The following is a 13,181-nucleotide window of genomic DNA, read 5'->3' as shown; positions in this document are numbered from 1 at the left end:
TTTGACCTTGAAATTATTTCCAAGTATTGAAATGTGTTGCTAAGTACAATGTACATGCACGATTTGAATATATGCTACTTATGAAGCAACAAATAGCTATATTTGGAATGATTTCAAGGTCAAAAGATATGGTTTTGAGTTCAGTCTGATTTATTGATTTTTCATGATTTTCAGCTGTATTTTCAAGGTCATTGTCATGAAAGAATAGTTCCTTGATCTGTAGATCCTGCAAGAACTCATTACAGACTACTAATACTGCAAATATCAGCCTGATCAGGTATTCTCTCTTTGAGAAAATCTAATTTGAAAAGTGTTGCAAAGTACACGTGTGATTTGAGTATGCTACTTATGAAGCACAAATAGCTAAATTTGGAACAATTTCAAGGTCGAATGATAAGGTTTTGAGTTCAAATATTTTATGTAGCTTAAAGTAGACCAAAAGTGGAACATGATTTGCAATTATTAGCATGATCTCACAATCTAAGATGGAATAACACACAGTGAAAAGTGGGTAAAAACAGATTACTAATGAAAATTGTATGATTTATTGATTTTCATGATTTTCAGCTGTATTTTCAAGGTCATTGTCATGAATGAGAGAATAGGTACTTAATCTGTAGATCCTCCAAGAACTCTTTACAGACTACCAATACTGCAAATATCAGCCTGATCAGGTATTCTCTCTATGAGAAAATCTATTTTGAAATGTGTTGCAAAGTGCAATGTACTCGCGCAATTTGAATATGCTACTTACAAAGCAATAATCAGCTATATTTGGAATAATTTCAAGGTCAAATGATATAGTTTTGAGTTCAAATGTTTTATGTTACTTAAAGTAGAACAAAAGTTGAACATGTCTATCAAGTTTTGGCTTAAGCTCACCCTTTGTATTGAAATGACATCCATTTGAAAGTCAATGTAAACACCATTTGAATGCCATATAATTCTGGAAAATTAGCCAATTTACTGTTTTCATTGAATTTTAGGTGTGTTTTCAAGGTCATTACCAACAATAAAAACTATTTCTGAAGATATATCCTTTTAATACCAATTACAGACTATCATCACAGAAGATATCAATGTATTTTGGCATTTCATCTTTGAGTTATCACAATTTGAAAAGTGTTGAAAAGCATGCATGTGTCATTAACGTCAAATTTAGGGTGTTTACGACCATTTTGGAATGCGCAAATCAGCCCCTAAACATTCCGGTAGCAAAATTTCTCAAGTAACACTTGAAAATATGGGTAAATGTCTATCAAAACACAGAAATTGGTCCCCCTCCTCGATGGGACGGGAGGTGATCCGTGACCTTGAACTTGGCATCTTTTGAAAAAAATCCAACTTTGAGGGCGCCCTACAGGAAAACGACACACACTCTTGGGTCAATTTTTTGTAATTCTGTTGAGTATATGAAAGTCCATAAATGTGCATAATATTTGGTTCTAAGCTAATTTAGTTTTGGATTTATGATCCTCCAAACATGCTTCTGAAATCATTGACACGGATGCTTAACACCATTTTCGGGGACCTCGTGTGCGAAATCCGGTTGACAGGTCCGCGCTACAGTATACTCTGCATGTTTAGACCAAAAAGTTCTTCCAATTTACTTAAAATGAAGACTGTAATCAATCAAACTTTGCTGCAGTAGTCAATCAAAAATAGGCAATTTTATTTAAAATAATTTCTTTGAGTTCGCATTGGTTGCTATGGGAGGCCGTATCTTAGCAACCATTTGACCTTGGGGCAAAATATTTCAGATTTTTCCGTCAGACACTTGGGGCAACATTTGGTGCGAGTTTAAAGAAAATCGAAGAGGGTCGGGTGACAAATTGTCTGAAAATTGGTTGATTTGATATGGATTGACCCTATTATTATTATTTATTATTATTTGTTTGGCGTCAGCTGTGCCTGGGAGGCGAAAAGCGAACTGAATCACTGTGACCCGCAGGTCTCTCCTCCCGATATAACTGACGGGGGAATGCAGGTGGACCACTACACGGGGTTTCCCCCTACTCTTATACGAATAGTGCAATGGGTTCTTAACGTGCAAAGGTGGTGACTCTCCTCTACACGGGGCCTCCATTCAACGTCCTATCCGAGGGACGGATAAATGTACAAATAACACTTGGGAAATCTGAAAATTGTTTCCCCTAAATCTCAATTAAAATAATGAAATTGCCTGGTAGTGGTATTCCTGTTTGTTGTTAAAGCTGAAATGATAGTACTTGCAGTAAAACACTGATTTCGTGAGAAGGTCTGTAAAACCAAGATTAAGTATGACTATATCATTGCGGATCTAGATCTGGTACAGTTACATAAACTGAACCTCGTGAAATCATAAAATCTAAGCTGAAAAACAATCACACTGAAGATCGCCAACACAGATAGACACACGTGGGACAGTGTGTATTATATAGCTGGAATAAAGACCCGACGGAAGTGCTCGAATCCGCGCTTATTTTGCTTATTTCTCAGCATTTACACAATTTCTTCCAGAATCCTTTGGCACATATTTTTTATTCATATAAACAGACACTTGGGTGGTCATTATATTGGATTCTGTCATTTTGAGATCGTTGCCAAAACTGGTATTTACCTTTAAAACCAAAGACCTACTTCACTATTTGTTGAAAATGTTTTGCTTTTAGAGTTGTCAGAAATTTTTCTCCATATTTTAATGAATTTTTACCCATTGGAAAAAATCTGATAGATTGGTGTCCGAAATTTGAAACTGACAATAAAAAAACATATTTTCATTTCCCCAACAATTGTATAGTTGATCAACACCATGAGTACATAAACAGAATTGATTTCTGAATTGTAATCAAATATACCAGCCACTTGAATGACTGCTGATGAATTTATCAAAATATTTATTTCTTTTTCTGCAGATATTTCCTTCGCATTTTCCCTGTGGATCTTAATGAACGTAAATATAGATGACGGCAACGACATTGTAGAAAGAGTGAACAATTAAACCATTTACAGTGATTGATAAACATGTCAGAAGAACTGACCAAACTCGCCAAATTGGCAAACAGCGCTGCGGGGGACAGTGACCTTGAGCTGAAGCTTAACACCTCGTTGGCTTCACCCAAGATGAGAGCGCTACACCTCAAGGATGAGATTGGCCCGCTTGGGCCACCTGGACCTCCTGGACCACCTCCAGGAGGGATGAAGATGGAAGAGAAACCTATGAAGATGGAATTGGGGAGTAAGAACACTCAAGGGATGATGAGGTTGGACCATATGAAAGGAGGAGGGGGTATGGATATGAAGGTAGATGGGATTGCCGCGGCAATGAAGAAGGAGGAGGACGATGCAGTGTTTCTCCGGGATGGGCAGATGAACCAGGTTAATAGTCAGATGAATAATCAGATGATGAGCAACGGACCACAGGATGATAAAGGTAGGATGGGGATAGAGATGATGATGGTGGTGATGATGGTGATGATGATGATGGTAGTGATGATGATAGTGATGATGGTGGTGATGATGGTAGTGATGATGGTGATGATGATGATCGTGATGGTAGTGATGATGGTGATGATGATAATGATGATGATGATGACGATGATAGTGATGATGATGGTGATGGTGATGATGATGATGATGATGATGATGATGATGATGATGATGGAAGTGATGATGGTGGTGATGATGGTAGTGATGATGGTGGTGATGATGGTAGTGATGATGGTAGTGATGATGGTAGTGATGATGGTGATGATGATAATGATGATGGTGATGGTAATGATGATAATGATGATGAAGATGATGGTTGAAGATGATGGGTAATTATGATGATGTTAATGATATGGCAATGGTGATCATTGTGGTGATGATGATGGTGTTGGGATATTATCAATGACAAAATTTGATTCCTATTAAAGTGATCCTTGAAAACTGAACTGCACCGTTCGGTCTAGCCGATTTCACAAGGAGTGTCTCTTGTCTTTCAGGTATGAATATGCTACATCGGCAGGTGGGAGGCTACCCACATCCCCCAAACTTCACAATGCAAGACTCGCAGCACATCTACACGTTCTCAACGCTGCTAGCCAACAGGGCCGCCCAGGCTGTCTACACCGGTCAGACTGATTCCATTCTGGCCTACCATAGAGTTCAGTCCTGCAAGAGGAAGTTCTTAGATCCAGAAGAGGTCTGTTCAACCAGCATTTTTTTTAAATCGTATGATATTATCCTGAATGATATTGTTTTATAAAGATGACACAACATTTGCTCCGGCAACAATTGCTCTGGGCTTTATTTCATCTAAGATGTAGGGTTAGGGTTGCAATAGGATTTTATGTTGGGTTTAGGGTTAGGTTAAGGTTAAGTTTAGGGTATAGTGTTAAACCCAGGGTTGAAGTTGGTCATTCCATTAGTGTTTGGAATTTGCAGTGGAGATATTGTCACCGGAGCACGTGTCATTGAACCCTTCTAAAGGCCAGGTGGGGGGGGGGAGGGGGACACCCCTAAACATCCCCTGTACAAAGCCCAAATGAAAACACGGAATTCAGTAGTTAACAAGATCCCTATGTCTGCTGGACACTGGTGATCCTGTACAAATCCTTGAGGAATCACATAATTCATAACTAGTCAACATGTTTATGTTTCCTACTGGATCCATGTACAGATAGATACATTAGGGGCCATTTCTTAATTTGATGTTTCAATGAATTCTAAAATTTGTATTTACCTATGCGTTGCTCTGTACATTCATTTCACAATACTGTTTGACCTGCAAATATTTGTAGTTGATTTGCCAGATTAACTCAATGAAACACGAAGATCTCACGTGACAAATTCTGTGAATTTAGTTTATTTTGAATGGAGTACCATAATGTCATGCAAGATAATAGTCCTTTGGGAATTATCGTCTCATCCTATCCTGAGTACCTTTCAGTAAAGACTTGCCATTATGGCAACTTTGTCACGAACGTAGCTCCCATGGTAACATGTCTTAGCAGCCAGTTGAAATCTAGGTTTCCATTGTATGTCATAATTGTAAGTTTACGTGAAATGCCACCTGGACTTGATTGTGTATTCCACTGGTAAATGTTTATCCTTTCAAAATGAAAACTTGTGTTTATCTTTTCATCACAGGATACTGGTGCAGCTCCTAACCATTCAGGAAACACTGGTCCCGGCACACCTCAACAGAACAATGCACAACAAGGGGTAGATGGGACTACAGTACAAAGTGCCAATGGCCAAAATGGCAAACCAGGACCCATTGATAGTAGTATGGATGGTGCTAGAAAAAGCATTGATAGTTTGAAAGGAAAGAACCCAGGAACACCTCAAAGTGTCCAAGAAGGAGTGGAAGGGAGCGAAAACTCAAGAAAGACGCCGCTTGAGAGTGGCACGGGGGGCGGGGGAACAACTACGACCAAAGGTAATAAGAAACGCAAGAGACCAAATTCGTCGTCGCAACCGCTTCAGGCGAACCTTCAAGGTGGCGGCCCTGGAGGACCAATGCAACAGGGCATGCCACCGAGTGGGCCAAGCTTTGGACCGTACGGACCGGGGGCATATCGACCAGGGTTCCCGCATCAGAACATGCCAATGCGCCCTGCGATGTCATCGCAGTCGTTCCACAATCAGCCCTCCACAACTGAAACCGAGAACCTTGATCCCAGCGCGTTGTGGGAGAATCCACCCAACGTCAAAAAGACATTGACCACCACCATGGCACCGTCCTTCCCACCCGACATGTCACCTATGCGGATGGCATCACCTAACCCCGCCATGAGGTCGCCTAGTGCAGGACTCGTCCTCGGAAACGAGAACATGGTGCCACCCTCCGGCCCGCAAGGTCCGCGTCCCTTCATGAGTCCTTCCCATCCATCGCAGTCTCTCCCAGCGTCGCCCGTCAACCCTTATGATATGCCGAACTACAAACCACCGCAGCAGATAGACAACCCGACGCCGGAGCAGTTGCGGCATCGGCAAGAAAGGTTGAGGACTCTCAAAGAGATGCAGAAGCTCCTGTTCCCTGAAGAACATGGCAGTATGTCTCCATCACCTGGTAGAATGATGTCACCCATCGGGATGCCTCCCCCACCTCAAGATCCTATGGCACAGCAACCTCAAGGTAAAATCTATTTTCAAAAGCTAATTTAGAGACAGTAATTTTTCTCTCTCAAAATATAAACTTGATCTACAATGGAAATTCTGATTCTTATAGAAAATGTACCCAGCAACATCATGAATTCCAGTTTAAAAAGGTAAATTCATTGAATTTGTACAGGAACACCAAGGAACCAAAATGAAATTTTCATTTTGATTTCCAGGTGAACAAAAAATCACTGTCCCTGATAATTAAGGGGGGGGAGTTCATCAGAGCAAAGATGATACAATTAGCCTAATCAGAGAATAATGGACAAATTTTTTTGTGTGGTATCCCGATATTTTACTCACAAAGTCAGCCAATGTCATCTCGGACTTATTTCCAGAATATCATGCTGATGCTATTTTGCTGGACATCTTTCCCTGAAGGAAGTCAAGTCCACTCCTGTAATGCTTAGTGGAGCATGCCACACATTATGTGATCACGCAATACAATCATTATTCTGCCAATTTATTTGTGTGCATTTTCAGTTCTGGTGAAGATGTAATTCCAATTCAATCAGAGTGTTTCTACTGAGAATTGTTAAAAAACGGTCTATCGAACTGTATCGCCCATAAACCAACCTGTTTTTACAGAGCGAATAATCAGATTAAATCGCATTCCAAACGGATTAACACGAAAACAACCACCTCCCAGAGAAACCGTATTTTGCAAGATGCTTTGTCAATAAACCGCATCACATCTGTTTCTATGAACAGGGAAGTTTCCCAGAATTCTGGATATTTAGGCGGGTAATACTGTTTAACGAATCTCTGTAGAAACACACCAAATGTCCCTGATTTCAAATTAGTCAGCAACCGGTGTGTTGGCTCAGTTGGTAGAGCTTCCGTCTCACAACCGGGAGGTTGGGGGTTCAAACCCCGGCCGCGTCAGACCAAAAGATGTTAAAAGATAGGAGTTGCTACTACCCTGTTTGGCATTCAACGATTAAAGGGATAGAACCTCCTCGATCTGGCGCTGCACAGCGGCTGCCGGGCCCACGATCAATTGGGCAAAGCAAATTTTTTATCATTATCAAATTATTTATCATTTTTTATCATTTATCATCTTTGTAACACTAGAATCTCTGTAGTTTCTTATTGTACATCTTACAGCTTGATACTGTACCATTTCCAATTTGTCTTGATTTTAGATTTCCATGACATTTCTTTTTATGTGCTCTGTTCAAACCTGTGAAACCTGGGCCTGGTAACATAGAGCTTGGCGATGGATGGTGGTTCTGAGTTCTACAATTGATTCCATTGGGTATTTTGTATGATCAATCGTGAAAACCAGCCCCAAGGTTGATCGCTAAGCTTCATGTTACAGTACCCAGCTCGCATTTCAGTTAGCTACCCTTCGGAGATATAACTAACCCAGTGTACATTGTTTGCCCCCCTCAGCGATGATGTCACCGGGTGGAGGCCCCATGATGCGCCCCATGGGCCCCAGCGGGCCTATGATGGGGCCAGGTGGACCGGGGGGACCGCACTCTATGATGCACCAGGGAATGGGACCAGGAATGCACCCCCGGATGCCCGCCCAGGATGGTATGAGGGGTATGAGCCCTGACCAACGCATGATGATGGCCAATTCTGGTAAGTAGTAATAGAATATAAAAAATAGAATTATCTATTATACAGATATTGCCTACCTAGAGTTTGAATATAACAATTCCTCTCCCAGACAGAGTTATATTTTTCCCAACGGATTATATTTTGCCCGAAGAGTGCAGCGCTGAGGGGAAAATATTATCCTGAGGGAAAAATTTAGCTTCGGAGGGGAGTTGAAATGTTATTTATTAAAGCGATAGACCAGGCAATATCTGTTATATTATTAGTTTGTGGATTCGCCATCAGAAATTGCATTCATCATCTGGCTCCAACCCGAAATTCTTGCTACAGCTCTGATTCATCTACGTCATAATAAATTTTTTTTTAAATACGTCAAGCTCGTCGACGCGTTAACATTATCGCGTACATCAAATAAATTACCTTGTTACGCAACTTGTATGCAGCGAGTGACGTCACCTTAGTGAATATAACGCCACAATTGACAATACAACGCAGTATATTCCCTGAGGTGACGTCAAAACCTAGAATATAACAAATGCGATCCTCGCAGCTATGGTCACGTGATGGCGTATTGACCTATCACTGATTCGAATCTACATAACCTTTGTAATATATATATATATATTAACAGGTATTCACTCAGGCCCATTTCATGAAACTTGTTGTAATAGCAAATTTTCAAAAACTGAAAAGCGACTGAAATCCTTCTTGCATAAAACATTTTACCTGAGAAAACTCTGGTAAAAACTGAAAACTAAGGTTAGTCTGATTTCTGCCATTGACTTTAACACAGGGCAAAAACTCCGGTAAAAACAACCTGAGTTTTCGCAGGTAAAAAGTTTAATGCAACGGGCACCTGATTGGTTATAGTTATTGTTTATATGTCATTTTCTGTGTTGCTATTTCATAAAACAAATAATGCACTTGCTCTGTCGCGTGTGAAAGTAAATGTAGTAAAGGCTTGGTTTCTTTAGATTGTGCACACTGGGCACTCACATAAAGGCTTATTCATGGTGCAGCGCATTTATAAAGAAACCTCGCTTACACTGCATTTCCACTGACGCTCTCGTTTCTGTTTGGTAATCGCTATTTCTTTGACTGTCTTTTCAGGGATGATGATGCCCCCTCTCCCTCCAGACTGGGAAAACATGTCTCCTGCCCAGCGGGAATGGTACAAACTACAACAAGAATTCTACCTCGATAAACGACGCAAAATCATGGAAGACCAAGCCAAGATGCAAGGACGCATATCAGAGTTTCCTCCTGGGGCCATGGGTCCTGGGCACGGCCCTGGACCAATGAGAGGAGAGCCGATGATGAGTCCACATCATCCAGGCAGTGGAGGATTCCCAGGAGATGTGATGGGCATGAATATGGGCCCACCACCGCCTTACCCTGCGGGACCGGGTCCAGGGCCGATGAGCGGAGGACCTCCAGGGCCTGGTCCCGTTCCTGGACCACCGTCGCACGGGATGCAGAGGAGAGCCAGTATGTCAGGGCCGATGCCGCCAATGGGACCTGGAGGACCAGGTCCAGGGATGGCAGGTGGACCGGGCGGGCCTGGTGGGCCAGGAGGGCCATCAGGTCCAGGAGGTATGGGAGGTCAGATTGGACCGTTTCCGGAGACGCCGCACATGCCATCACCACGCACCAATCGCTCCAGTTCAGTACCTGGTATGCAGAGTGGGTCATCGCAGCCTCCGATGAGTGCAGGACCTGGACCAATGAACTCAGGCAATATGCCTCCAGGGCCACAAGCCGGTCCAGGTCCCGTTAGTTCTGCTAGCTCCATGTCCATGGCCATGTCACCTCATGCACCTGTTGGCAGTCCAATGAAATCAGTTTACAGGGCCCCTACTCCTACAAGCGCAAACACATCAGCCAATCAACCACCCCAACAGAACACTGATCCAATAATGAGTTCCATGGTGAGAACGCCAGGAAGTGTTGGTCCGGTGGAACAGTCGCCGAGGCCAAATCAACCAGGTACCCCTGCTGCCATGGACAACCCTGTAGTCCTACCAAATGTCTCATCGGTCAACACCCCAAATACCTCCCAGCCTGGTACGCCAAACTCTGTTGTGAACAACACCATGTCAACGTCATCTGTACTGCCACCTACCACAGCTCATAGTAATGGGTCACAAAGTAACACATCGGGTGGAAATAGTAACGTTTCAAATGCACCACCTCCCGCAACCTCAAATATCACCAGTGCACCATCCTCTACCAGTTCTGCAGGAAGCACAAGCACAGCGGCAGGCAACGCTGCAGATTCTGGGAAGCCTATGGATGTCCAATCCCAGCAGCGGCTTGTCAATTTTCCACCAAGCCAACTTAACCGAGACAAAGCACCTAATTTCCCACCCCGTGGTGAAGACCTGCAGCAATACGCGTCCACGTTCTACCAAAAGACTGTTAATAAGGAGCCACCCATGAAAGGTCCGGGGCGGTTACAGCATTTTGGGTCGCCACCAATGAACAGTCCAATCAACACGGACATGCCGACGATCGGCTCACCATCGAGTGGGATTATGTCTCCGGGTGTGATGATGACGTCGCAGTCTGGGATGATGCCTCCAGGTGGGATGCCTACACAAAGTGGCATGATGCCACATGGGATGGAGGGAGGACAAGGACCACCACCGGCACAACAGGGTGGTCCCATCATGGGTCCAGGACATAGTCCAAGTGGTCCTGCAATGAGTGGGGGAGGAGCGGGACCACCAGCTTCGTCCGCTATGATGAATCCACGTATGGCAGCACCACAACAGAGCATGCAGTCACCCATGATGCAAGGACAAGGACCTATGCAAGGACCTATGGTGTCATCAGCGCGGATGCAGCAACCAGGAGGGATGATGTCACCTCAGAACAGCATGATGCCTCACAACATGCCACCACACTCCGGGATGATGTCTCCAACCATGGGTCCAGTCGACATGATGGGGCCGCAGGGGATTCCGATGTCTCGAGAGCAGCGGATGATCATGTCGCAGTCGCGGATGATGTCCCAAGGACATCCCATGATGGAAGGTGGTCCCGGGCCAATGCCGGGCGGCCCTGGCATGATGGGGCCGCATCCGATGGAACGCGGAATGATGCAGGGTATGAACAATTTTGAGCCTGGGATGAGTCCAGGCATGCATCCAAATATGATGAGATTCTCAGGGCCTAGAGGGATGCCTAGCAGTGGGTTCATGGAAGGTGGCGGCATGCCCTCTGGCCCTGGTAGGACTAACATGCCACACCCTGGTATGATGGGGATGGGAATGGGTCAGGGTGGGCCTGAGATGGGAGTCATGGGGGGCATGGAGAGAAACATGGGACCTACCACATCGGGTGGCCAAGCCAATAGCCCTCTCTCGTTATTACAAAGTAGATTCTCCCCGCCGTTATTACCAGATGGAAAAGGACCAAAACAAACTCTTCAGTATTTCCCAGCGAATACGAATCAAGGCAGCGGGCAGGGCCAGTCCGGCAACCCGCATGTGAACCCAGGAACCGGTCCGTCCCCCGGGCAGGGCCCCAAACAAATCGAGCTTCCGTTCCCGGTGGAGATGGTCACAGGGGGTATGAACCCCGGAGCTATGAACCCATCGTTCTCGCGTGGTCCTGGTGCAATGGGACCTGGACCTCGGATGTCACCCATGATGAACCAGGAGATGATGATGCATCAGGGTTATGGAATGGGACCAGGGGGCGGGCCAAACCCGGGCCCTCGTGGACAAGTCCCCGGCCCTAACCCAATGGGGTACATGGGACCCAGGGGTATGCCAGGATATGGCGGAATGAATCCAGGAGGACCAATGGGCCCAGGCGGGCCACCTTACGGGGATCCGAACTTTGGACCTATGGGCCCGGATCCCATGGGGCCCGGATTTAACATGCCAAAGTAAACTTAGATATGAATGAATGAATGTATATCAGTGTCAACCAAATTCTTGTGATATGTACAAATGGTCATTTTGATAAATTGTGTTGTTATTATTATGTGCAGGGTAGCTCTGCTTTTGAACCATGTATGCTCTTGGCACAATCATGTCACAGTGAGCTAGCTCCAAGCATTATATATTATGCCATTGAATCGTGGCAAGTCAATATAAAGTATTCACATTTTTTATATATGTACGGAGCTTGGTAGGTTAATCATTTTATGTTCAGAGGTATGAATGAAAAGTAGAATTCATTGCAATTTGGAATATCAATTCATCTTGATAAACCAGCATTCAATTTAGGGGTTCTCTTAGCAAGGGGATGATTTTTTTTTTATATTAAAAGCTGTTTTATTAAGTGCCAGAAGTTACAAATATAATCAAACAAGAATAAAAAGAAAAGGTTTCCATAAAGTTGTCAGATCTGACGTCTTTTCAGACAAAAATGTTAATAAATCTCTCCCCTGATCTGACCAATGCAATAGAGAATATAATTTTTTCAACCAGACTGAAATCTTTGTGAGTTCCACCCCCCCCCCCCCCTCTTAAACTCTTTGACTGATTTAAACCCATTTCATTTTCCAATTAATGGCTCTTGTTCATTGAACAAAAAATCAGTAAAGTCTTAATACCTTTTAAAGAAATCTCTACGCAAGAAGAGCCTGTAGTGGTCTACCTCGACCCTTTTTGAAGGTACAAGGATTACTTGGATGTTGAAGAAACATTTAACAGGATTCAGGATTGTCTTCTTTTCCGTTATGATTCACAAGATGATTTCACCAGTGAAAAATAAACTTCAGGGTCTGTTTCATAGTAATAATGAAAATAATAATATACAACATTTAGAAAGTGCTTAATACACATGTTTCTAAGCGCTGGATGCATTGACAAATATGAATAAGTTGAAGAGTTGGATGGAATTAAGGAAATAATATAAACTTGAGACTTCTGAAAGTTAAAGGAAGAATGCATGGAGGGTAATTTAACAAATTACAAGGAATAATATAACAGATGACAACAAAAATTACTATGATTTACTACTGATTAAAAAGTTAGATTTTCAATTTAGTCTTAAAAATGGAAAGTGTTGGAGAGTCAGAAACATAAAGACTTGTTATAATAACAAATGCACAGTTTCTATTACAAGTTTACTATCAGCCTGTCAAATTGAATGGTTTCCATTGGTTTAAACTGATATTGCAATTTTGGTTTTGTGACAAGTTTTATGAAATGAGCCCCAAAGTGTTTGGTGATACGATCCACTACCACACCTAGATGTTCTAATTTCCACTCTGTCTTCTTACAATAATAATATAGGGTATTTATATTGCGCACATATCCACCTTGTTAGGTGCTCAAGGCGCTCCTATATTACCTGGCTAAGCTAGGCGTTCATAGCGCACACAGCTTTTTGAGGAATTACTTCCTACCGGTACCCATTTACCTCACCTGGGTTGAGTGCAGCACATTGTGGATCAGTTTCTTGCTGAAGGAAATTACGCCATGGCTGGGATTCGAACCCACGCCCCTCTGTTTCAAAGTCCGAAGACTAAT

The 13,181-nt window shown here is 43.2% G+C and overlaps 1 protein-coding gene across 2 annotated transcripts in view; it reads left to right on the top strand.

The window, feature by feature from the left end:
* Positions 1-12,931, top strand: part of LOC121417001 (collagen alpha-1(I) chain-like) — a 68,294-nt gene extending 55,363 nt beyond the window's left edge. For both annotated transcript variants that reach the window (XM_041610541.1, XM_041610542.1), the window contains exons 4-8: positions 2,895-3,412; positions 3,966-4,165; positions 5,113-6,103; positions 7,522-7,716; positions 8,803-12,931. In XM_041610541.1, the coding sequence (XP_041466475.1) occupies positions 3,004-3,412; positions 3,966-4,165; positions 5,113-6,103; positions 7,522-7,716; positions 8,803-11,591 (4,584 nt within the window). In that variant the 5' untranslated portion in view covers positions 2,895-3,003 and the 3' untranslated portion in view covers positions 11,592-12,931. The remainder of the gene's footprint in view (positions 1-2,894; positions 3,413-3,965; positions 4,166-5,112; positions 6,104-7,521; positions 7,717-8,802) is intronic.
* Positions 12,932-13,181: the final 250 nt, after the last annotated feature.

Source organism: Lytechinus variegatus, chromosome 6 (assembly GCF_018143015.1).
Source record: "Lytechinus variegatus isolate NC3 chromosome 6, Lvar_3.0, whole genome shotgun sequence".
In the NCBI taxonomy this organism is placed as follows: Eukaryota; Metazoa; Echinodermata; class Echinoidea; order Temnopleuroida; family Toxopneustidae; genus Lytechinus; species Lytechinus variegatus.
The sequence above is the reverse complement of the archived record's forward strand: the minus strand, read 5'-3'. Positions and strand labels throughout refer to the sequence as shown.